This window comes from Hylobates moloch, unplaced genomic scaffold, assembly GCF_009828535.3.
Source record: "Hylobates moloch isolate HMO894 unplaced genomic scaffold, HMol_V3 SCAFFOLD_10, whole genome shotgun sequence".
NCBI classification, from domain to species: domain Eukaryota; kingdom Metazoa; phylum Chordata; class Mammalia; order Primates; family Hylobatidae; genus Hylobates; species Hylobates moloch.
Window position 1 is genome coordinate 70093985 of NW_026652285.1, and position 26868 is coordinate 70120852.

General features: G+C 41.7%; 1 protein-coding gene across 12 annotated transcripts in view; it reads right to left on the bottom strand.

Annotated features, from left to right (window-relative positions):
• TRMO (tRNA methyltransferase O) overlaps positions 1-23640 on the bottom strand; it is a 50159-nt gene extending 26519 nt beyond the window's left edge. For 9 of the 12 annotated variants that reach the window (XR_009215227.1, XR_009215229.1, XR_009215224.1 and 6 more), the window contains exons 1-5: positions 23522-23640; positions 17313-17487; positions 14257-14414; positions 10821-11477; positions 1043-5827 (exon numbers count right to left, since the gene is read on the bottom strand). Coding sequence is in view for 1 of the 12 variants with exons in the window: in XM_032164643.2 (XP_032020534.2) it covers positions 5568-5827; positions 10821-11477; positions 14257-14414; positions 17313-17487; positions 23522-23597 (1326 nt within the window). In the remaining 11 variants the exon portion in view is untranslated. The remainder of the gene's footprint in view (positions 1-1042; positions 5828-10820; positions 11478-14256; positions 14415-17312; positions 17488-23521) is intronic. The other 3 variants (XR_009215228.1, XM_032164643.2, XR_009215233.1) reach the window with 2 other exon arrangements.
• Between the last annotated feature and the right edge of the window lie 3228 nt (positions 23641-26868).

Genomic DNA, 26868 nt, shown 5'->3' on the forward strand with positions numbered 1-26868 from the left:
GGGGACTGTTGTGGGGTGGGAGGAGGGGGGAGGGACAGCATTAGGAGATATACCTAATGCTAAATGACGAGTTAATGGGTGCAGGAAATCAACGTGGCACATGGATACATATGTAACAAACCTGCACATTGTGCACATGTACCCTAAAACCTAAAGTATAATAAATAAATAAATAAATAAATAAATAAATAAATAAATAAATAAATAAATAATTTTTTTAAGAGACGGGCTTTTGACGTGTTACCCAGACTGCTCCCAAACTCCTGGGCTCAAACGATCTGCCACCCTCAGCAGCCCAAAGTGCTAGGATTAGAAGCATGAGCTGCCGTGCCCCAGCAGGAAACTTATTTTTTACAACGTAAACATCCCTATTATATATTTAATTGAGCTTTAAAACTTATGACTTGCCCCTTCTCCATCATGGAGGTAGGGCTTGCTAAAGCCAGGCACGGTTGCTCACGCCTGTAATCCCAGCACTTTAGGAGTCCGAGGCAGGCAGACCACTTGAGGCCAGGAGTTCAGGACCAGCCTGGGCAACATGGCAAAACCCTGTCTCTATCAAAAATACAAAAACTACAAAAACTAGTTGGGCATGGTGGCGTGCGCCTGTAGCCCCACTACTCAAGAGGCTGAGGTGAACAGACAGTTTGAGCCCAGGGGCAGAAGTTGTAGTGAGCTATGACTGAGCCACTGCACGTCAGCCTGGGCAACAGAGAGAGACTCTGTCTCAAAAAAAAGAAAGAAAAAATAATTAGCTGGGCATGGTGACAAGCAGTTACTCTGGAGGCTGAGGCAGGAGCATCACTTGAGCCTGGGAGGTCAAGGCTGCAGTGAGCCGTGATTGCACCACTACACTCCAGCCTGGGCAATAGAGCAAGACTGCCTCAAAAAACAAAACAAAACAACAAAAACAGAAGCCATTCATACATTGAATTTTAGGGACCCCCTAGATCCCCTTGAAATCCGCTTATCTAGCCAGGTAAGCCAGAACAGAGTGGTAGAGAAAGGCTATCAATGAAGAGAAGCACAATAAAAATATTACCTAGGTTTATAGGTCATTGAAGAATTCAGAAGACACTTTCCCAAGCATTATCCTTGCAACAACTCTGTAAGGTCACAGAGCTGGAGGCAGGGTGCAGCGACTTGCCTGAGGTCCCGAGCTAGCCCATGGCAGGGCAGAAAGTGCTTGAAGTTTCTGAGGCCAAGCCCAGTGCTCTTCACATTTCCCATCTTGCTTCCCAGGAGGTTCCATGCAGATCCTGTGGGAATGGGCGTTTCTGCCCTTACTCCCCTGTGCATTCTTCATGAGTGGTTGGATTTCCATGGACTTCACTCTGCCAGAGTCCTGTGCTGAATCATATGGAACTGCTGACCTTCCAATAAACCAGCATGACTTGCTAAGGCGTACAGCCAGGCTGAGAAGGAAGCAGACCCAGGCCAGACCTGGTGGGTTGGAATCCTAGCCATGCAGCTGACCGGCTTGAGCACGTTACTTAACCTCCACCCTATGTATGAAAAGCGCATAGTCCAGTTCCAAGGACATGATAAAGTTCAGTAAGTGATGCAGACTTTCATTCTTATTGAGTCTTCTCCTGCTTTCTCTGGGACCATAGCATTTTAAAAACCCTACCAGTAAGAGGTTGATTCACGTCAACTTCATTTTCTTCTCTCCAAGAAAAAAAGTCACAAACACAGAAGCAAAGTCAATGCCTTGTCCGTGTGTGTTCATGGACTTAATGAGTCACCTGGTTGTGCACAGATCCACATGCTGGAATAATCAATCCCACTCCTGAAGCCAAGCTTACAATTTAAGAAAAAATTAATAAATGCCACTCATCTTTCTAATCTCTTCTCACGTGACTGACAAGCATCAGTCAGCATTGTTTGTACAAGTTACTGTTCTTTAAAGCTGGGGCAGGTGGGCCAAACGCCAAAATTACCTAAACAGCTTGAACTCCTGGCGTTTTCCTCCAAGACAGTGAAGGGGGAATAAAATCTGCTATCAAGGGCTCCCCCTACAGGCACCAAAAACCAAAGGCTAAAAATTAGGGTGGGTGCCATTTACGCCTAGTAGGGAACTGTTTCCTTTCTTCTTTTGAAAAAGTTTCTAAGGCAGTCCTGAAACCATAACTTTACTTGTTGACATAATCCCTTTTCCAAAACTCTGGCCAAAGAGTCTTAAAAATCTAAAAGGTCAAGAATCAAACAACCTCTTCCTCTTGATGTACTCACCTCCCACCTATAAAGGACCTCCCAAATGTGATTTTGATATAAATAGGACACAAAACGACTCTAGAGCTGTAACACTATTTTTGATAGTCATAATTATGGCACTTTTGAGTTTTCTTGTAGCTCATTTCCATCTCATTTTAGGATTAGTGTATATTTGTGTGTACATGCGTGTGTGTGTGGGCACGCACCAAAACAACTTCAATTCCGGACATAAAATCAATGACAGTTTTTAAACCACTTGATGGAAGGTTTGAGGGAATGTTTATCATTTATTTATTTTGTGCTACAAATCAGGTATATTTAATTCTCTGGGTTCATGGAATAAGCTTGGATGGTTGCCTGTTCTCAAAGGCTTAAAAAAAAAAAAAGCTTGGATGGATAAATAAGTTTCCAAGACATAAAGGAACAGACAGCTTGTTTCAAATTTGTGCTTCTATTTCTCTCTGACGGATGGAAGTTCACCAACCAGAGATGCACATTTCCTCACAAAGGACACAGGAAGTTGCGCCCACAGAGACAAATGCTCATATGGAGACTCAAGAAGGACTGGGGTTCAGAAGAGGCTTGAGATCATGTTATCAGACACGGCTGAAGAAAAAGGGGTGCTCAGCCTAGGGAAGACCAAGGGGTGGTATGACAGGCTAACTTGGGAGGACAACCAACCTGTGTGGTCTCTCTAGTGGGGCAGAGCTGTCGGAGGACAGAGTGGATCTCATGTTCAGGAAGAACGTTTTAATAACGAGCACTGTCCATAAAGAATAAGATGCACAGGTCAGGGGTGTATACCTCATCTCTGAAGGTGTTTAGGCAGGGCCTGGAAAGGCCAAATGGTGGGAACATTGAAGAGACTCAGGAACTGGCAGAAAACTGAGCCAGATTATATTTAACATCCTTTTTATTATTATTATTATTATTTTTGAGACAGGGTCTCTCTCTGTCACCCAGGCTGGAGTGCAGTGGCATGATCTCGGCTCACCGCAACCTCCGCCTCCTGGGGTCAAGTGATTCTCCCGCCATGGCCTCCCGAGTAGCTGAGATTACAGGCATGTGCCATTACTGCCCAGCTAATTTTTGTATTTTAAGTAGAGGTAGGGTTTCACCATGTTGGCCAGGCTGATCACGAACTCCTGACCTCAAATGATCCACCTGCCTCGGCCTCCCATAGTGCTGGGATTACAGGCATGAGCCACTGCGCCCAGCCTAAAATCCTTCTTAGCTTTAAAATCCTGAGACTGTATAATAAAACCCCAAACAACTTACTAGTCCTCTTGTTATAAGGCCGGTTGGTTACCATCCCCCAGAGTCATTGTTAACATATTAAACAAAACATTTTGTGCTTCAAGCCCTGATTAAGCTTCAAAATAACTTTTCAAAAGAAAAGACAACAAAATCAAACTAAAGTGTAGGCTATACCAGTGTCAACTTGCTACCTTTAATGTTTACTATAGTTATGTAAGATGGAACCACTGGAAGAAGTTAAATGAAAAGCTGGGTGAAGGGTACATGGGAACTCTACTATTTCTGCAATTTCCTGTGAACCTCTGATTATTTCAAAATAAAAAGCTTTAAAAAATCAAATTAGCCCAGGCACAGTGGCTCATGCCTGTAATCCCAGCACTTCGGGAGGCTGAGGACGGAGGGTTGCTTGGTGCCAGGAGTTCAAGACCAGCCTGGGCAATGAGGCAAGATCCTTGTCTCTACAAAAAATTTTAAAAATAGTGGGGCATGGCGGCATAAGCCTGTAGACCCAGCTACTCAGGAAGCTGAGGTGGGAGGATCCCTTGAGCCTGGGAGGTTAAGGCTGCAGTGAGCTATGATCAGGCTACTGCACTCCAGCCTGGGCAAAAGCATGAGACTCATCTCTAAAAAGAAATCAAAAACCAAAAATCAAATTAAAGACACCTCCCCAAGAAGTTCTAAGTAACATCAAAGGCAATTACAAATCAGTTTGGTTTAGGAGTACAGTGTCATCAGCCACAAATGACTCTGCACAAGTATCCACAGGCAGTAGGGCTCATTTCAAAACTATTCAAGACTATTCCAATCAGCTCATTTCAATCAGCGATTAAGATTTACAATCATGATTAGGAAAGCATGTACCATGTTGACAGGTGTCTAATTTGGTTATGTTGATCATAAATCCTCAGTTATCTGGGATCACATCATTAAAATCACCTATAGGCAATACATTCTTACAACTGCTTCCTATGTGGTACTACAGAGGACCCATGTATAATTACTGTATTTCTAAAACTATAATACAATAATTTATTTATGTCTTACTTCTTCTATTAACCATGACTTGCAACAAGAACTACATCTTGTCATCTTATTTTATCACCAAAACCTAACCCATAGGTTCTCAATAAATAGTTGCAGAGTGAGTATATTAAAAAACAGTAATTATAGGCCAGGCACAGTGGCTCACACCTGTAATCCCAGCACTTTGGGAGGCCGCGGTGGGCGGATCACGAGGTCAGGAGTTCGAGACCAGCCTGACCAACATGGTCTCTACTAAAAATACAAAAATTAGCCAGGCGTGGTGGCGCACGCCTGTAATCCCAGCTACTCAGGAGGCTGAGGCAGGAGAATTGCTTGAACCTGGGAGGCAGAGATTGCAGTGAGCCAAGATCACGCCACTGCACTCCAGCCTGGGCGAAACAGCAAGACTCCATCTCAAAACAAAAACAAAAACAAAAACAAAAAAACAGTAACAATTTTCTTGAACTTCTGGGGGTGATTTCCTTTTCTGATACAAAGACATCCAAAGAAATCTCAGAGAGTCTCTATTTTAGAATCAGTATTAAATATATATACATATATATGTGTGTGTGACTATGTCACAAAGTCTCTGAAACACAGAAGTTTAATCTCAAAAACTATCTCTACTTGTTTTTTATTTGTTAGTTTCCTAAGATATAGGTTTGATCTGGAATCAAATAGAAAGGTCAGGCTTTTCCAGACAGACAGGAAAACCAATATGAATTACTGAATAGATCCCCTCAACTAGAACGTCTCTGCTGGAATGACCTTTGTTTAATTTTATCAAGTGCACCAAGAACAGCTTCTTTCAGAAATTATCGAGACAGCATCACCTTTCGATTCTTTAATATCGACAGATCAAAAAGCATTTGGTGATTTCTCTGTATTTTATATCTCTTTGTTAAGTTTATTAATGTATACATTTTTCAAATAAACATTTTGAACAGCCCAAATCAACCAAAGCCATGAGATCACAAGGTGTTGCTTCTCGACACAACATTAGCTTGTTCAGAAAATCCAAAAGCCACATCCAAAGATCAATGATGCTACCTTAAAGATATGAGGGAGGCTCCTTAAGACCGTAGAGACACCAAGGACCCCACAGGGCCAATCATATAAACAGGCTCAGAAGCCGGCTTGATCCTCAGCACCTCTGCAAAGCCATCACCAAACCAACAAGTGACATGCGCTATGTCTACAGTAAAGTAGAAAAGGCGGTCCTGGCAAAGCTTCCGGCGGTACACAGACCGAGGATCCGCTGACAGCACAGCCTCAATGGCACGCTTTGCTTCCTCTGATGACTGAAAATATTTAAATGACGCCTGACCAACATCTGCAATGAAAAAAACACAACTTAATGAGCACTATCATGCAGGTTGAATTTAATTACAACAAACTTCAATATGGAATTTGGTTGGTTCCTTAAAGATCACTTGACATGGACAGGGTTTGGAAAACTATTTGATCATTACGGAGACTGTCACCTTCGAGAGGTGTTTATTGTCATTAGGTTTAACTTGTACACCCCCAAATCATGGTAGTATTTTTCCTTAGTCTCCTAAGGCAGGTGAGCTTTCGTTTTCTGTCAGCCAAAATGTCACTTTTCTGACATCCAAAATGTCACTTTTCTATACTCAATGTAGACTTTAATTCCTTATCATTTTCTTCTCAGAACAGAGACAAGGAAATGCATGACAGTCCCAGCATCCTCAGAAAGCCACAAGAAAGAGAACTAAACCCATACACACCCAGAACACCAGCTACAGGCAAGAGAGGCTGCACCAGAAAGCTGGTATCACAGCCCCACAGTTATCAGTAACGTCCCTTTGCTTTGGGACTCTCTCATATCCGTGTCCCTAAGAAACAGCAAAACTTCCTATGTTTGTAGGATTTTTAATGTATTTTATTTTTTAATACAGTATGTATAAAACATAAATTTAGAAAGTAACTGTGACCTAGTTTTTCATAACTACAACATCACATACATCCAAATGCCCCTTCCAGGAAGGTACAGATCTTAAAAACACTGTCCCTGCTCAAAATATCATCTGTGGTGGCAGTGGATCTTTATCCCTCTTGGAATGGATTTGATTTCCACAAGCAGCCAAAAATCACTGTGGGCCATATCTAATAAGCAGGTTGGGTAAATAAAGCCATGAAGTACAATTTTTAGTCAAAACTCAATTATATGGGCTGGGCACAGTGGCTCACATCTGTAATCCCAGCACTTTGGGAGGCCAAGGCAGGAGGATCACAAGGTCAGAAATTCAAGACCAGCCTGACCAACATGGTGAAACCCCATCTCTACTAAAAATACAAAAAAAAAAAAGTTAGCCGGGTATGGTGGCGCACGCATGTAATCCCAGCTATTCAGGAGGCAGGAGGATCACTTGAACCTGGGAGGTGGAGGCTGCAGCGAGCCAAGATCGCACCACTGCACTCCAGCCTGGGTGACAGAAAGAGACTGTATCTCAAAAAAAAAAAAAAAAAAAAAAAATCAATTATATGGCAATAAGGTTCCTTTACTGCATGGCTCATAGAAAATGGCTCTGAAGGCCACTCAAAAATGAGGAGAGCTCATCACACTCCCCTGTGACAGCATTTCTGGGAGAGGCTCCAGGCCTCTGCTTGGCTGTTCATCTGGCATGGGTGCCTTCCCCCAATTTCCTGCCTACTCATCCTGCCAGGCTCAGCTCAAGCACCGTTTCCTCCCACACTCCCTCCCAGACACAAGTCAGGATTCTCCTCTCAGAGTGCCCACAGCACTCTGCCCAGACCTTTACTCCAGCACCAAACTTCCTCCCATTTCAACACTTTTAACCTCTTCTAGACCCAGAGCTTCCTGAAGTCACTTTTTATTTCTGCAACAGCTCTGAATTTTGCTGTTTGCTATCAATCAGTTCCTGTTTTGTAGTTACACTGCATAATTTCTCATTTTAATCATTTTTTTAATCAGTAAGGCATATTTCAAACATCTGACACATACTGCACTGCAGTTTAAAAAACAAAACTTTCCAGGCCGGGTGTGGTGGCTCACGCCAGTAATCCCAGCTACTCAGGAGGTTGAGGCAGGAGAATCACTTGAACCCGGGAGGCGGCGGTTGCGGTGAGCTGAGATTGCGTCACTACACTCCAGCCTGGGTGACAGAGCAAGACTCCGTCTCAAAAAAAAAAAAAAAAAAAAAAGAAAAGAAAAAGAAAAAAGAAAAGAAAGAAAAACAAAACTTTCCATAGTAGGTTGCATTCGACAATAACCACAGAACAAGTGGTAAGCATAAACATAAAGTGTCTAGAAGGCAGGACTGTTTTGTTCCACCATAAAATCCTTTTACAACTGACCAGCCTCCTCCCATCAACTGTATATAGTGATGTAATGATTTCTATCAACAAAACTTTTAAAAATAAAGAGATCAATTTTAAAATCAAAAGCTTTGTTTAAAAGTAAAGCCTTAGGAGTGAACGAGAAGCACAACCCTCAAGTGGCATCACCACTCATGACCACGAGACTGCCGCGTCCAGAAGTACAGGGGGTGCCCTGCATACGGCACTTGGCTGAGGTTGGCATGTTGGGGCTAAAACCAGTTCCTGGGCCCTGGCAGGTGGCTGCCTCCACCCAGAGGAAGGGGTGGCTTTTCCTTTGCAAAACGCAACAGTGTGGGCTGGCTGTGGCTCTGACAGGAAGAAATGGGGAAATCTCAGAGTCAGTTGGCATGTGTCTCCAGTCCCAACTTTTAGACTTCTTTTTCCCATCAGAAGAACCTCGTCAGGTTGGATTATCAAAGCCAAATACCCCCCTAGCCTCTTCATTCTCTCTCTGCTAGTAAAGCAGGGGAAAATCTAGTATCTTTGGCTGTGCAAGCCTTTATTTTTTGGATATAGAATGAAAGTCTTCATTGTCTCAATAAGGAACTCCAGCTTGCCTTTGCATGTCACTGAAGTGTGACATCCCAGAAATCACACAGGTAGTGATCTGACCCCAGAGATGGTCCCCTGCTCTCTGGGGATACAGACATCAAGTTCCTCCGCCTTTTACTTCTCCCAAGATCAAAACTCAAGTCCTTACAATGGCCTATAAAACCCTTAGGTGACCTCGTCCCTTTTCTAGTACTTCTTTGACCTCATATCCTTCCACTCAGCCCTCCTCAGTCCACTCTGGCCACGTGACCTCAAACGTGCCATGTACCCTCCACCTTGCAGCTGTGCACTGGCTGTCCCTCAGGCCAGTATGTCCTTTCTCTGGACAGACTGGCTCATGTCTTCACCTCTTTGACCATTGCTCATATGTGTCTTTCTCAGTGAGGCCCACTGGGGCCACCTATTTAAAATTGCAACAGGCTAGGTGCAGTGGCTCACACCTGTAATCCCTGCACTTTGGGAGGCTGAGACACAGGATCCCCTGAGCCCAAGAGTTCAAGACAAGTCTGGGCAACAAAATGAGACCCCATCTCTTTAAAAAAAATCAAAATAGGTTGGGCATGGTGGCTCACACCTGTAATCTGGGCACTTTGGGAGGCCAAGGCGGGTGGATCACAAGGTCAGGAGATCGAGACCATCCTGCCTAACATGATGAAACCCCATCTCTACTAAAAATACAAAAAATTAGCTGGGTGTGGTGGTGGGCACCTGTAGTCCCAGCTACTCGGGAGGCTGAGGCAGGAGAATGGCGTGAACCCGGGAGACGGAGCTTGCAGTGAGCTGAGATCGAGCCACTGCACTCCAGCCTGGGCGACAGAGTGAGACTCCGTCTCAAAAAAAAAAAAAAAAAAAAAAAAAAAAAAAAAAAAAAAAAAAAATCAAAATATTAGCCAGGTGTTGTGGTGCACACCTGTAGTCCCAGATACACAGAAGGCTGAGGTGGGAGGACTGCTTGAGCCCGGGAGGTTGAGGCTGCAGTAAGCCATGTTCTTGCCACTGCACTGCAGCGTGGGTGACACAGTGAGACCCTGTCTCAAAAATAAAATAAAATAGTAACAACACCCCAAGCCTGCTGTATTCTCAAATTTTTCAGTAACTCTTATCACCTTCTAATATTATATAATGTTGAATATGTTTGGTCTAATAATTTGATTGCTTATTATACTTTTAGTTTGTCTCTCTCCTCCCCATTAGAATGCAAGCTCCATGACAGCAGGAGTTTTTTACATCTGTTTTGTTCACTGATGTATTCTAAGAACCTAGACCAATGTCTGATACCTAGCAGAAGCTCAGTAAACAACTGTGGAATGAATAAATGAACTTCCCTCTTTATATGGCTATGCTGGCTCCTTACTGAGTTGTAACACAAAGAACAGCTTTTTGCAATCTGACATGTCCTTGGCAACCAGCTTCTTCTTTTTGATGGAGTCTCACTCTGTCACCCAGGCTGGAGTACAGTGGCACCATCTCGGCTCACTGTAACCTCTGCCTCCTAGGTTCAAGCAATTCTCCTGCCTGAGTCTCCCGAGTAGCTGAAATTACAGGCGCCTGCCACCACAACTGGCTTTTTGTATTTTTAATAGAGATGGGGTTTCATCATGTTGGCCAGGTTGCTCTTGAACTCCTGACCTCAAGTGATCCACCCACCTCGGCCTCCCAAAGTGCTGGGATTACAGGAGTGAGCCACCATGCCCAGCCTGAAACTAGTTACTTCTTACTGGTATCACTGTATCCACATCTTAACAGCCCCTTCCTTCATCCTAGGCTACTGCTTGGGATCTGCTGTGGGCTGGGGAAACAAGATAACATTTGTTAAGAACCATGTGTTAAAGTAAGCAGCTCCACGTAAAAGCCCTGTGGCCTCTCTTCTGTAGCAAAGTGTATGCCTCTAGCAGTGGGACTTTGTTGGGGCAAGTTCTGTGCTAAGAGACTCTTCCCCTCTGACTCTGGGCTCCTAGAGTCCTCTGTGCCAGAGGCTGAGCTATCAGCTACCTGACAGTCAGAATACAATGCAACATTTCTCTAGTCAGACAGTAAAACAAGTAGGAAAACTTTATGTACATAAGTATAGAACAAGCACAATTTAGTTTCTGAATGATGTTTGAAGACTCTAAGAACTACTGTAGCAAGTAGACAAGGGGCTGTAAGTCACAGGCCACCTCTGAGGCAGCCGCCACTCTCTGCCAATGCTTTACTGACAGCCTGGAACTAACTGTGCTGACCACAAAATTGTCCAACAAAAGTCATCATATGATGGTGCTGCAAAAATATTATTTTACCTGTTTCCTAAAAACCAGTCATACTGACAAACACTTCATGTAACTGCCCTCATAAATACCAAACTTGGCTAAATCTCTGAGTAAAAGTTCATCTCTCATTCAGAATGAAGAAACTGAAGATATCCGGTTCACCTTGTGAACTGAGCTGCCCAAGGTCCATCTCGGCATGAGGAGTAAACCGCACTTTTAAAGTGGCCACAGGAGCCTCTGTCACCCAGGCAGGAACCACGCTGTGGGCAGCTCCATCAGCCCTTCCAGCAGGGCAGTGAGGGGCCATGGGCTGTGTCTCTGCCCTGCTTCCTTGCAAGACTGCTGCTCCTTCCACTCTCTCTAGCTTCTTGTCTGTACCTTTCTCTGAAAAGCTCTTCTCCGGGCAATATGGGCCAATTTGTTCTTCTGCCACTCTGGAACTCTGATCACGTCTTGATTCCAACCCAAAATCCGCTGCTACCTCCCTGTGCATAGGAAATGCTTGCTGAATTTTGGCTGTGTCACTGTGTGTCAGGTAGTTTTCTTCTGAAGTTCTGTCTTCAGGACATTTAGGTTTCTTCTTAGTGCTATGGTGGGGTTGTGGCTCATCACACCCTGAGAGCTGTCGCTGGACACAGCTGTCAGTCTTGCTGTCAGACTGGGACACAGTGTTTGGTGTATATTGGTTATTCTGTAAATTAAAGTCTGCTAAAGGCTCCATCATATTTTGCGGTGAGTCATACTCAGCTATGTAGGGCTTGATGTCTAGTACGGGTGTGCCATGTATCATGTCAATTCCAGAAAGGTATATAGCTCCACCTATGACATAAAAAAGTGAAAAATGAAGAACAGTGCAAATACTTGGAGAATACAATCACATCCCAGAATCCTCTAACACTGTCTGCTTATGCCTCACTACACTTACTCATAATTCTCTCACACAGACCTGGTGCCAACACACACCCTTCTTGCTACCTGGTAGCCTATCCTCTTCTCTACCTATCAAACTCCTACTTGCTCTTTGAGGCCCTCAAAAGTACACCTTTTACAAAGCCTTTCTGGCTCCTCCAGACAAAAGCATTCTTTCCTACAGTCCCCATAGAGAAGCCTGTGCACAAACCTCTGCTAGAGTCCTTTCCCCATGGTAGGGTAGTGACCTGCTTAGAGTCTTTATCCCTAGACGCAGGTAGGCTGGGGCCAACTCATCTTTGTATCACTGGTGCTTCTGTTCCAGGGATATAGTAGACCTCAGTATATCTCTGTGGGACCAATGAAGGTTCTTACTGTGGCAAACAGATCCAAAAGTGGCCCTGTGACCTGCACCTCCTGAAGTTCATGCCCTTATATAATCCTTCCCCTTGAGTGTGACTGGCTTCTAACCAACAGAATACGGAAAAAGAGGTATGATGTCCCTCCAGTGACTATGCTTTTCGTTAGCACTGCTGCTGGCTGGAAGACTCATTCGAGAGACTCTCCTTGAAGGCTTGCTGAAGTAGGAAGCCATGCTAGGAAGCCCACGTAGCAAGGAACTGCAAGGCCCACGTAGCCTTTAGACACTGAGGGCAGCCTCCAGCCAACAAGCAGCAAGAATCTGGGGCCCCCAGTCCTACTACAATGGCAAGGAAATCAATGTGGCCAACAGTCTGAGTGAGCTTGAAGCAGATTCTTCCATGGTCAAGCCTCCAGATAAGACCTCATCTCAGCTGACAACTTAATTGCAATCTAGTGAGACCTAAGAAGATGACCTAGTTAAGCTGTGCCCATCCTTCCGACCCACAGATACATAATAATGTTTCAAACACATAATAAATGTGTGTTGTTTAAACTGATGATTCTGTGGTAATTTGTTACACAACAATAGAAATCTAATACATCCATCAAGACTCAAAAGATAAAGCAGCACATAAGTCAGCATTACCAAATACTAAAGACAAGTCTCCAGCTGTCCCACTGGACAGATGCTGTCCAGTTACTGCTACAAGTAGTCATCTACTAACCTTACTCTTGGAAAATAGGCCAAATGAGAACAGAAAAACTGCATGCAGTCACATTTGATTCCGTCTCCATTTAAGAAAAACGTAACTAATACAGGACCCTGATTTCTGAAACATGCTTATTATGAATGAGCTGGAACTCTGGAAAGATGATTCTGGACTTGCTAGATGATGAATTATGCCTAACAATATCTGTAGGAAAAAGAAAGGCACTGTAGCATAAGTAAGACTTCAAAGGATTTAGGGTTAGATGACCACCTGGCTGGATGCTATTAGACAGATTATCCAACCTTAAAGAGCCCTAGTTTCCTCACCTATGAGATGAGGATTGCTATTTTGTCAAACCCACAAAGCCACTGTGAGATAAGGTACATGAACACTTACTAACTGTAAAGCACTGCACAAACACTAGTTGCCATAAAGCTTATATAGTAATGTCTACAGTGCTACTGTGTTTCCCTTTTAACCTTTCTGACTTGACCTCCCCAATTGAAACATTAAGTTCTTTAGGGCATGGATTTCTATTTTTATCTGATTTGTTTATCACTATAGCTCTAGCACCTAGGACAATGTCTGGCACATATTCAGTGCTAGAAAATATGTCCCTGAATAATCACAAAATCTTCTAGTACTTGCTATCCAAGTCTGTTAGCCATTACAAATTGATAAAATTCAAGGTGGATCAGCTACTGAATTTTTCTGGGAAAACTAAGGCCCAGTTGAGTACAATCCAGTGGGAGAGTTCAAGTTCCTGGAAAGAACAAGCAAAATAACTGCTCTCATCTATTTAGTGTCCAATAGCCTGAAAAAGTAGTTTTAGAACTTTTCTCTTACAAGATTCTCAAAATATTCTGTGGAATCACAGGCGAAGCAGGTCCTTCTCCTTTGCCCACTTCACAACCAGCAGGCTGAAGCCTGGAATGGTCTCTTGACTCCTAGTTTACCTGCCATTTCATCTGCTGCCTCTATAACAAATGCATCTGTTAGGTCAGAATGGAACGCTTTCCATAAATGCGTAACTAGGTTATATATGAACACACAGTTAAAACTAGTTAGTTTAAAACTTCTACAATCTGACCAATGTTTGTCCTTGTAGTGTGATTCATCCCAGACTCCTGCCACATAGCACAGTTGACATCAGTACTGCAGCCATGATGTCTGTCCATTTCCCCAAGACTGCAAGGAAGGAATGATATACCACCAGTCTATGTGTTTTCCATATGTGCATGTACAATGAGTTATTGTGTGTTAAACTGGAAAGTGTCTATTTATTTTTAATCATTTTGTATTTACTGCATTCCAAGTCAGAGAAACTTTGGTTACTAATTTAATGATTATGAAATTTGTATTATTTCTAAATAATTTAATAGTTTTGGATATATGCAATAATATAAACAAACCTGAGCATCCTATGAGAGTTTATTTCAACATTTTTCAATGCTAACATTCTTTTAATCATTGTATTTTCTTCAATGTCTGCTGATTCTCAGGAGTTAACATCATTGGTACTCGTCTGAATAAACAGCCAGTGGTGAATGCTGTGTTTATTTTATAAGGCTTTTTTGGGTAAGGAAAAAGGTAAAAGTAGAAATGAAATGGGTTACCTTCTACCTTTTCCAGCTTGGCCAGGGTCAGTCCTATTGCATTGGGACGATGAGGGCTCCTTGTGGAAAAAACTCCAGTCTTTGCACCGTTCAGCCTAGGAGGCTGCACTTTTGCCTTACAGCTCAAATGACCATTTTTGTGAAAAACAAACAAAATCCTATAGAAAACAAAATAAAACAAACCACGGAATAAGAAAAGAGTGCAAGTTATTTTACCACAATGATCTGATGGGAAAAAAATGCAATCTCCCACAAATTAACAGAAATCATGTTTTAAATAGTATTAACTTGTAATCTGGTAGGAAGAAAATAACACCATCCCCTTTCCTTAAACGAAGAGACAGAATCTCATCTCCACATCCTTTGCAGCTAACACAACAACTGGCACACAGTGGGAACTTGAGACGTTTATCAAGTGCCCAATAAACAATATTTACTAAGTGTCTGAGGTGTGCCAGGTAGTACAGTAAAACATTTTTACACTCATTTCATACAATCTTCTTAACTATCTTAAGTAATATAATTTATCCCCCATTTTTGGGATGAGGAAATTGAAGTTCAGAAATGTTAAATAACTTTACCAGACCTTCCTTTTTTTTTCATTTGGCATGACTAGACCTTCCTAAATAAGATACAAAACCAAGAAGCCAAGAACAAAAACTAACAGATTTGAACTCATGAAATCATTACATTTATGTACTACAAAATGTCAGCCTAAGAGAAAACGTTTGCTACATACATAATGGACCACAGGTTAATATCTGTGGCACACAAATTGTTCCTACAAATTACTAAGGACAACCCAATATAGGACACTATGCAAAGAACATGAATAAGTAATTCACAAAAAAATGGCAAGTAGCTAAGAACCATATGAAAAGATGTTGAGCTTCACTAATAATTAGAAATTTCTAAATTTAGAAATTAAACTAAAAAACCAAAATACTCTTTTTCCCCATCAGGCAAAAATGTAAAAAACCGATAACATATTGTGTTGGGAAGGGTGTAAGAAAAAGGTCATTTGCATATATTATTGAAGTATACATTGGTTAATTTTAGAGGATAATTTGGAAGTAGTTCTCCAAAATTCTAAATATGCTTACCTTCTAACCCAATATATCCACTTCTGACATCCTGTTCATAAAAATACACAAGTGGCCAAGAATGTGTCTAAGGGGGTTTGTCACAGTTATTATAATAACAACACAGCCCTATTACAAAATATACATATATATATATATATATATATATATATTTTTTTTTTTTTTTTTTTTTTTTTTTTTTTTGAGACAGACTCGCCCTGTTGCCCAGGCTAGAGTGCAGTGGCGTGATCTCGGCTCACTGCAAGCTCCACCTCCCAGGTTCACGCCATTCTCCTGCCTCAGCCTCTGGAGTAGCTGGGACTACAGGTGCCCGCCACCACGCCCAGCTAATTTTTTTTTGTATTTTTAGTAGAGACGGGGTTTCACCGTGTTAGCCAGGATGGCCTCGATCTCCTGACCTCGCCCAAAGTGCTGGGATTACAGGTGTGAGCCACCACGCCCGGCTACATCTATATTTTCTAATAATAGCTATTAAAGCAAAAAAAAAAGAGTGAATCTACTGTCATGAAAGCTCTTCATGGTATATACTGTTATGTGAAGAAAACATACTTTTTTTAAAAAAGCAAATACCCACTCTGTATGTGTATATTTGTTTCTATGTGTATTTGAAAAAGAAAACATTAAATGGTCTGGCAGGATCTACACCATGCTGTTAACAGTAATAATCTCTGATGAGTGGTTGGGGTTGGGGAGAGAGGGGAGGAAAATAGGAGGGATAAGGAAAAATCTCTTTATATACTTCTGAACCCATTTTTTACATCATCAATGTTTTTAACTTAAATAATTCAATCAGGATCATAATACAAACTAAGTCAGAACATACATTTTCTAAATCTACTCTTGTCCCCAAAATAACATGAAAAATAAACTATTTCAGAATAAACGCTTAATTTTTAGGTCTCTACCAATAAAAATAGACCCATTCAGACTGCTGATGTTGGGGTGAGGAAGAATGAACACAGAATTTGAAATGACAACAAACAATGCTAGTATAACACAGGCCGTAATATAGGTAACACTTAAAATATCCAGATTTCTACAGTGTCTTGTCTTTTAGGAGTATACTTAATTCTACATGAGTCTAGAGTAGGATCTGCAAACTTTTTCTGTAAAAGGTCAGAGGGTAATATTTTAGGACATGCAGGCCAACCAGTCACTATAGAGACTATTCAACTTTGCTGCTATAGCACAAAAGCAGCCACAAACAATACTTAAACAAATGAACATGACTTTGTTCCCATAAAAATAATTTACAAAAATGGGCCATAGTTTACTGACCCCTGGTCTAGAGGGTAGAATAATGACCGAGGGGCAGAGTCAAGGAGGTCTATAATTTCCACTCAACAGAAGGCGTTCATCACCATTAGAACCAACTGCAAATGGAACATGCCACCTCAGTGGATCCCAAGCTTCCCTGAGGATATCTAAATGACACAGATAATCGTATGCACAAATACAGTACAAAATTCCATACAACAGGCTGGTCCAAAGGTAGTGAGTTATCTCAATTGATTGTTCACAGTCAGTTACAGATTGAACTTTTTGTTCTACTTTTCCCCCCTTCTCACTACTGCACTTGTCTCAAAAAATAAAAAAATTTAAAAATCCATGCAAAAGATGAGAGTTCCAGCCTGGGTAACATGCTGAAACCCCATCTCTACCAAAAATACAAAAAAGAATTAGCCAGGCACGGTGGCATACACCTGGGGTTCCAGCTACTCAGGAGCCTGAGGTGGGAGGATACCTTGAGCCCAGGAGGCAGAGGTTACAGTGCGCTGCTACTGCGCCACTGTACTCCAACCTGGGTGACAGAGACCCCGACTCAAAAACAAAACAAAACAGAAAGATGAGGGTGGTCTGGATGGCAGACTCCAAGGTTGCCTTCAACTGCAGTACTTTATTCAGGCGCAAGTTCTGGCCCAAAATCCTATATCTAACTATAAAACAACTTACCAAACATGAGAAAACTGTTCTAGGCCCATCAGGGAATGTTCAGGATTATTAAAGATCCTCTTTCTAATCCTCAAACAGGCTCGAGAATAGCTACAAATGGATGGCTGTCTTGGAGTACCATTCTTGGCCGAGAAACAAGATTCCAAGTAGCCGATTGGCTCAGTTAAAAGATTCCCTACAGGAGAAAATTAGGTAAAAAATTATTAGTCAAAAGGTCAAACCAAGTTGTAAGAAAACATGTTTTCTCTAATGCATTGGTTTCATAGTTTTAAAATCTTAGTGTCGTGCAACTACAAAAATGATTTTTACAGTATTCATGAATACGTATAAGTATTCTCATCATTATATACACACACATACACATATATCATTACATACATAGTAATATCCCTTTAGATATACTAGAAAGAATAATGGTCCAAGAAAGAAAGAATGAAAGGAAGGGGGCATTTTCAGAATACCTACTATGACCATAATTAAAATTCTATGCTACCAATACCAAGTCATGTGACTCTGGCCAGGGCTATGAGGGTATTTCTTTTTTTTTGAGATGTCACCCAGGCTGGAGTGCAGTGGCCCGATCTCGGCTCACTGCAACTTCTGCTTCCTGGGTTCAAGCATTTCTCCTGCCTCAGCCTCCCCAGTAGCTGGGATTACAGGCACCTGCCACCACGCTCAGCTTTTTTTTTTGTATTTTTAGTAGAGAAGGGGTTTCACCATGTTGGTCAGGCTGGTCTTGAACTCCTGACCTCGTGATCCGCCCACCTCGACCTCCCAAAGTGCTGGGATTATAGGCGTGAGCCATAGTGCTTGGCCTATGAGGGTATTTCTAATAGAGGAGAGACTGTACACAAAAGTAAATGAGAAATGTCATAGCATATGCAGGGAACAAGCTATTTTGATTGGCTGGAGTATGAAATAAGAGGCAGAGAATAATGAAAGATGAGGAAACACTGGGTATACATAAGTAATATGTAATACATAAGTAAGGATATCTTCAATTGAAAGCAACAGAACATATGAAATAAACTAATTTAAGCAATAAAGAGAGCTTATAAGCTCATAGTGCTAAAATATCTAGAGGCAAGGTAAATTTCAAGTTAGGCTTGGTCCAGTAGCCTGCTGCCCCTCTAGAACGTAAGCTCCATGTGGGCAGTTTTTCTGTCTTGTTTATTGGTGCATTCTCATTGTCTAGTACGCTGCCTGCAACGGAGTAGGTACTCAAAAAATTCATGTTGCATGGAAGAAAAGATTATATATGTCTAAACTGATTAACGTGGAAATTGAAAAAGTAAAAGAATAATATGTATAATATAATCCCACTTATGGAAATTTCTTATATATTTACCTCCTTAAACACGTACAGGTATGTTTGGAAAGCTATCTGGAAGGATATGCACCAAATGCTGTGTTTTGTTTTTGTTTGTTTGTTTGTTTGTTTGTTTTGAGAGAGAGTCTTGCTCTGTTGCCCAGACTGGAGTGCAGTGGCACGATCTCGGCTCACTGCAATCTCCACCTCCCAGGCTCAAGCGACTCTCGTGCCTCAGTCTCCCAAGTAGTTGGGATTATAGGCACGCACCACCATGCCCATCTAATTTTTTTTTTTTTTTTTTTGTAGAGAAGGGGTTTTACCATGTTGGCCAGGCTGGTCTCAAACTCCTGATCTCCAGCAATCTGCCCATCTCGGTCTCTCAAAGTGCTGGTATTACAGGTGTGAGCCACCACACCTGGCCAATGTTCACCAATTTTTTTAACAGTGGTTAATCTGGGTGGTGAGATTTTTTAATTACCTTTATATTTAACTTTGTAATTTCTGTAATATTTGAAATTTTTTCAATAATCACAAATTAAGCCAGGTGCAGTGGCTCACGCCTGTAATCCCAACACTTTGAGAGGCTGAGGCGGGCAGATCACCTGAGGTCAGGAGTTGGAGACCAGCCTGGCCAACATGGTGAAACCTCATCTCTACTTAAAGTACAAAAAAAAAAATAATTAGCCAGGCATGGTGGTGCATGCCTGGAGTCCCAGCTACTCAGGAAACTGAGTCAGGAGAAGCACTTGACCCTGGGAGGTGGAGGTTGCAGTGAGCCAAGATCACGCCACGACACTCCAACCTAGGTGAGCGAGACTCCATCTCAAAAAAAAAAAAAAAAAAAAAAAAAAATCACAATTTTTTAAAGTAACAACATATTTCAAAAGAAAAAAAAAAGGCCAGACACTATCAATATAAATTTAAAGTCCAAGGTTTCCATGGCTACCATTTTGAATTTATTGATAACTTTTTCATTTTCACATTTCATGACAGCGTTATCAATTTCTGAGAGATGATATAAAGACACTTCAGACTTTCATTTTATTTCCTGCTTCCTTAAATCTACCCTACCAGCATAAGCAGTAACACTATAGGTCCGGGGCTGTCCCTCACAGTATCTTTCATTACTCTTCACTTCTAGAAGCTATATTATTTGATACATATGAATATTATATGCAACATACACGTAAGTTATACGGCATAATATGATAACAAAACCCCGTGTATACAGCACCCATCCCAAAAACTAGAGCGTTACTAACGACTTGTTCTTTTTAGGTTGTTTTCCTTATCTCACACTCTTCTTTTCCCTCTGAGATAAACAGAAGCCTGAATTTGGTCTTTATCATTCACTTCCTTTTAGAGTATGATTTTGTTACATGTACATGCATGCCTAAACAGTATTTCATTGATTTTTGTCTTTAAGGTCTATAAAAACTGGCACCAAATTGTAAGTTGTCTTCTCAGACTTGCTTTTTCTCTCTCAATATTACGAGGCTAAGATCCATCCATATACTCTGTATGTTTTTGACAACTTTAATTTTTGTCCAAGTACGCTTACAGGCATTGTTTTTCATTTTTTTGTTTTTTCTTTTTCATCCTCATCCATGCTTCTATGGAACAGATATAGCAGACATCTTAAAAATGAAGAAACTGGGGCCAAACGACCTGGTATATCTTATGTCTGGAAGATAAATGGCCAAAAAAGACTCCTAACCCAGCCACAAAATCCCTGTGTCTTGTTTTCATTTGTTCAAGAAACATTTTCTGGCTGATACTCTGGGCACACTGCCCACGAGTTAGCTCTGCTCCACAAAGAGAAAAAAAAAAAAAAGAGAAAGAAAGAAAGAAAGAAAGAAAGAAAGAAAGAAAGAAAGAAAGAAAGAAAGAAAAGAAAAGGAAAGAAAAGAAAAGGAAAAGGAAAGAAAAGAAAGGAAAGGGAAAAAAGGGAAAGAAAGGAAAGAAAAGAAAGAGAGAAACACTATTTTCCAAGTGTCTACAATTGCCAGACACTGTGTTAAGTTTGGAGAAAAGATACAAACCAAGAACTCTTAACGACAGTGGAATTTAATGGTTGGGGAGACTCTCACACCATGCTTCAATATCACAGGAAATGTCCTGTCAGCAGTAACGTAATCAAAGACTTCCGCCCTTGACTCTTTGATTTGGGGCCTAGGAATTTATATTAGAGCTGATTTATCACTTCACTGAATCAGTCTATGCCTGTTTTTCACAGATTACACATATGATATGATAAACATAAGTGGCTGCCAATTAGATTTACTTCTATCCTCTTTGTGCATCTCCTTAAGAACATAAGCAAGACAACACTGGATTAGCAATGAACTGAAAGTATACTCAAGAGCTACTTTGTAAGAGTTCTTCTAACTCTGCTACTCTAAAATGTTTGGGACCACTCTCAAAATACCAAATATCCATACCCTAGTACATCTGAACTCTTCTAGGACATATTTACACATTCTCTGTGCCCTCCTGGGGATAATGCTATGAAATTATAAATTCTATTTGAAGCAGAGACCTGACACTGTTTGCCAAGGGGAATTCTGGTCTTCTTCTTCTTGCCTATCTCAAAACGACAACAACAAAAACTCAAAAGAACAGTAAACACCTACCATTTGGTAAGCACTGTGCTAAGGACTTGGGGTACAAATATGAACCAGTTCTCGTCCTCAAGGGTTTCCAGTACATTGACAGAGAAAGACAAGTAAATCAACAATTCTAGCTAGGTGCCTTTGCAGGGATAGAGATAAATAAGCACAGGTATGCCAAAAACCAGCACAAGAACCTCATGGAAATGGGGAGAAGTGGTTCCTCAAAGGAGCATGAGAGAATTAGGACTGCTTTCAGATGGAGAAAGGATAAAAACAACACAGGGCCACTACACTAGCTGTGTGACCATGGGAAAAACTAGCTTCTCTCTCTGAATCCGTTTTCTCACCTATAAAACAAGGATACTACCTACTTTGGAAAGCTGTAAGAGTACTAATAAAATATGGAAAGCATCCAGTAAAATAGAAGGTGCCCAGCAAGGAGTGCTTTTTAAAGTCCCTGCTCAGGCTTTTTCCTCATTTAAACATTACAACTGTATTAACTGTGTAATAAGTAAAAAGCCAGCAAGTAATCAATGTGGGGTTTTTTGTGTACAGGATTGTCTACACGTCTTGCTCTGAAAATAAGTTCAGGTCCTTTTCATTTCTGCCTGGACTATTAAATTACCCTTCTTAGGCTTTCAGTCCCCACTGCAAGTTCTTCCCCTTCTCAAAATACTCTAGACGAATCCTCAACACTCCTAGAGTTTCTTGTATTATGCTAACTCTTTAACTTTAAACTTTTCATATTCTCCCCTGTTAACAGACTTTGTATTTCTTAGTCTGGTACTCAAGGTTCTTCACAATCAGAATCCAAAGGTTCCCACCTCCCTGTTCCATCCAACACTTCAGACTTCCAGCTCCCCAAACCTATACTGTGTAGACTTCTGAGCCCTGGCTTCTGCGTTTTCCTTCCTGTCAAAATATTAGACCTGTAATCGGCGGTGGGAAACAATTTTTTTTAAATAAGCACATTTGGCCAGGTAATAGCACTTCCAAGAAATTTAACAAAGTTCAAACTTTAGAATGTACACAAACATTTCAGCTTCAAGAGCTTTCTTTTAGAACAATGCAAACTGGCAGTAACTTAAATGCTCAGTAACAGGAAGCTGGTTACATAAATTAGAGCACATCTCTAAAACAAAGTGTTAAGCTGGTTGCAGTGGCTCATGCCTGTAATCCCAAAACTTTGGGAGGCTAAGGCAGGTGGATTGCTTAGGCCCAGGAGTTCGAGACCAGCCTGGGTAACACGGTGAGAGCCTGCCTCTACAAAAATTAATAATAACAAAACAAAGTGTTAATTTTTTTTTTTTTTTTGAGATGGAGTCCCGCTCTGTCGCCCAGGCTGAAGTGCAGTGGCACGATCTAGGCTCACTGCAAGCTCCGCCTCCCGGGTTCACGCCATTCTCCTGCCTCAGCCTCCCGAGTAGCTAGGACTACAGGCGCCCACCACCACACCCGGCTAATTTTTTTGTATTTTTTAGTAGAGACGGTGTTTCACCGTGTTAGCCAGGATGGTCTTGATCTCCTGACCTCGTGATCCACCCGCCTCGGCCTCCCAAAGTGCTGGGATTACAGGCGTGAGCCACTGTGCCCGGCCCAAAGTGTTAAAATTAACATTAATTGCCCTGTTAAGATTTTTTTAAATTATTTTAATATTACTAAACAGTAAGGTCGTATAGTACCTCACTTTCCAAGTGTGTATACAAAGAAACAAGTATGGAAGGTAAACACCAAGATACTGACAATGGCTTTCTCTGGCAGGTTATTTTAATTTTCTTCCATTTGCTTTCTAGTTTCTAAAGCTAATATATTCCTCTATGAAGACGTGTGAGTTAAGAGAAACAAATTCATGCCTGTCTTTCTAGGCCCAATTTAAAACTATTTTCTCCCCCCGAAACTTTCCCCCTTCTCTCTCATTCCTACAGCGCAGGATGCCTCCCTATGGTATTTTTAAATTCCTAACCCGCCTACCACCACCTCCCATTCGCTACGGCAAGGAAACCCCTAAAAGGCCGCTACCCCGCACGTAGCTGCTCCAGCTACTGAGCCAAGACTACGCAGACAGTACAAGTCTTATAACAAAGCAGAACAAGCCAGATGACGTCATCCCGCTCGCCAAAGCACATCACGTGGTCGCCGCAGCACGTGACCTGTGCCTTCGCCGAAGGTAGGAGAATGACGCACGTCAGTTCCAGATCGTGTGTTTCACACCCCTCTCGGCAACGAAGTCCGCTGCCCGGGCCTAAACCTCTCCAGAGTGTGGCACCGCCAGTCTTGGAAGTTACCTGTCTCCAGAGCCGGCTTCACGCAGCCGCACGGGGTCGCTGTAAGCCGGGGCCCTGGCTCCTTCAAGCTGCGCATGGCTACTGGTTGCTGAGGTGCCCACCCGACGCATCCAACTTCCGCTTCCGCTCTCCATGCCTGACGCATGCGCAGTGGCCTCGCCGGCGCTGTCCCGCGAACCCAGATGAGTGCGCGTGCGCAGTGTGGCGTTGAGGGACGCTTTGAGGTCTCCATGGGGCGTCGAACCCCTATCCTGGGCGTGTGCCCCTCCGGGACCCCAATCTCGTTTATCTTACGCAGAGCAGCTACAGTTGCCCGCCCTCCTCGGGTAGGCTGCGGCTCCGGGTTCCCGCGCTTTCTGAGAGGGAACACACCTCCATGAAGAACTCCCAACTATGTCTCTGTCGAAACATTATTAAGTAAACTATACGTCCAGTATGACCCTAATTTTTAAAGGATGTGTATATGTAATTAACACAGAGCGGAAGGACTGGACGTTAAGAAATGTTAAGAATTCTCCTCTGGCACCTGTGGTCCCAGCTACCCAGGAGATTGAGGCGGGACGATCGCTTGAGCCCAGGAGTTTGAGGCTGCAGTGAACCGTGATCGCGCCACTGCACTCCAGCCTGGGTGACCCCGTATCAAAAAAAAAAAAAAAAAAAAAAAAATTATCCCTGGGTGGTGAGAAAACAGATGTGATTATCCTTTTTATACTCCAATTTTTCCGTAATAGAAGTTATGCTTTGTCAGAAACAACCCCAAATAAGTCTTATTTCAAGTGTGGTGGATATTATAAAGGAGCCCTACTATGTGCTAGGGGTTAAGGAGTGGGAACTGTTTCTTGTGCTGCACACCTTACCAGAACTGAAGTGAGAATGGAATTGTAAGAGACAACATGCCATGTGCATTGTGGGGATTATTGTCGTTTCTGGACAGCTCTGAGAAGCTAAGAGCTAACAAGAATCATTTTTTAACCCCATGCAATGACCAGTTGTCCTTGAAATGATAGCCTTTTACCCACCTGTAATGCTGTCTCTCACCTATAGTAAGTTTCTCTGTATATAATTCTGGGAGAAATTTTAAAATCTTTTATCTTTTTATCTGTTAACATTATCTGCAGTATAAAATATTCAAAAGCATATGCATCCACAGATTGAAAAGTCTAACGTTAACCATGAAAAGATGTTTCCATGTCTGTCCATTTGTCATTGATTTCTGGTAGAAAATAACCAGCAGAAGGAGCCAAATAACTAAAGATTGTGGTTTAAAAAATAAGATAAAACTGATCAAATTCATATAGTGTCTTTCGGCAGGTCATTTTTACAGGACAACTTGGAAAAGGCTGACTTTTTTTAGGAGGAACAGCTCTGTGCAGCTGGAGAAACAAGTTTGAAAACAATTGTAATATATATATAGTAATATATATAAATATATATAGTAATATATGTATATTATATATAGTAATATATGTATATAATATATAGTAATAAATATATAATGTATAGAATATATGGTAATATATAATATATAGTAATATATAATATATAGTTATATATAATATATAGTAATATATATTATATATATATATATAGCGCGCCCGCCTGTGTGTGTGTGTGTGTGTGTGTGTGTGTGTGTGTGTGTGTGTGTGTAAAACGGGGTCAGAATTACTGCACTTGCCACTAGATGGTGGTGGTGCTGAAAATGATAGTCCCGCTTAATCTGTGGAAAGACTAGACTTAAAGAGATATTTGCCCTCCTGGAGGGCATGGTAGACGTTGATAATCACACAAAAAATATGTAATTACCAAGTGTGACAAGTACTGAAATGCAAAGCTGATTTGAATATACTAGGGAAATAGATTGCTACCTCTTTTATAGGTAAAATTTCTGTTGACTGAAAACAGGAACTTAAATATGCAGCACATTTTTGAGTCTAGGGTTTGAAGTTCTTATTATCTTGTCTGGAATTATATGTGATTATTTGCAGTTTATAAGACTTAACCTCTCCTCCAGATGTAAGACCTAGAAATCTGCCTTAAAGAAATGACCTAAATAATTATGTAGTCTTCAGCTTGTACTACTTTGAGAAACACTTCTCAGTAGAGTGATTCTTAACCTCTCATTCAGGTAAAGGACCCCTTTGAGAATCAATTAAAGCTTTGAACTGTCACACATCATTTTAGCTATAATATCATATGGCTCATGGGTTTCCAAGAACCTAACATGAGAGGAGGGCAGCACAAAGTCAAGCTAGAAGGATTCTTGCAAAACTTTAATTCTATCACCTAAAGGTTCTAAGCCAAGAAGAACGCCAGAAGAATTTTAGATGCACAGTGATGTTTGAACAAGATTGGTGAGAAAGCAGAAGTTGTGTGTGAATGCAGGGAGTGATGTAAGAGGGCAAGCAGAAAGGGTCCCGAGAGGTAAAGAGAGAAATTCTGCTTCCTCTAATGTACTGCATTCCTCTTTCCCTCTCCTTCCCTATCTCATCTTTGTGCTCCTGTGCACCGTACGTATGCAAATCTCTTAAGGTCCATCTTAATGCAACACTGTTAGAACTTGAGACTTCAGTTTACTCTTTTTTTTTCCTCTAATTTTGGCCCACTCTGGCAGGTGAAATTGAGACAGAAGCACATTCCAAAGAAGAAACAAAAAGCACTAAGGAAGTCAGATGTGACTTTGGGTGAGTACCTTCCCTCTATGATGTTATTCCCTCATCTTTAAGTGAGAGTGATAATCACCACCTGGCCTATTTCAAATACTTTTGTACAGATCAAATAAAATAGTTTATGTGAAAGTATAAATGTTGAAGTGTCATTGAGAGGTAAGAAACTATTACATGGTTGTGGCCAGGCGCGGTGGCTCACGCCTGTAATCCCAGCACTTTGGGAGGCCAAGGAGGATCATGAGGTCAGGAGATCGAGACCATCCTAGCTAACACGGTGAAACCCCGTCTACTAAAAATACAAAAAAAAAAAAAAAAACAGCCAAGCATGGTGGCGGGCGCCTGTAGTCCCAGCTAGTCGGGAGGCTGAGGCAGGAGAATGGCGTGAACCCGGGAGGCGGAGCTTGCAGCGAGCCGAGATAGTGCCACTGCACTCCAGCCTGGGCGACAGAGTGAGACTCCATCTCAAAAAAAAAGAAAAAAAGAGAAGAAACTATTATGTGGTTGTGCTGCCCTGCCCTCAGTATGTTGTGTAATAAATATAATGGGGGTATGAATAATTGTACAATGAATACATCCTGATGGTAAAAAATTTAATGTACACACAAAAGGGGGTAGGCTGATAGGAGGGAAACAATACTGTAACATCCCACTGTACCAGTGGTTCTCAACCCTAGCTCCACT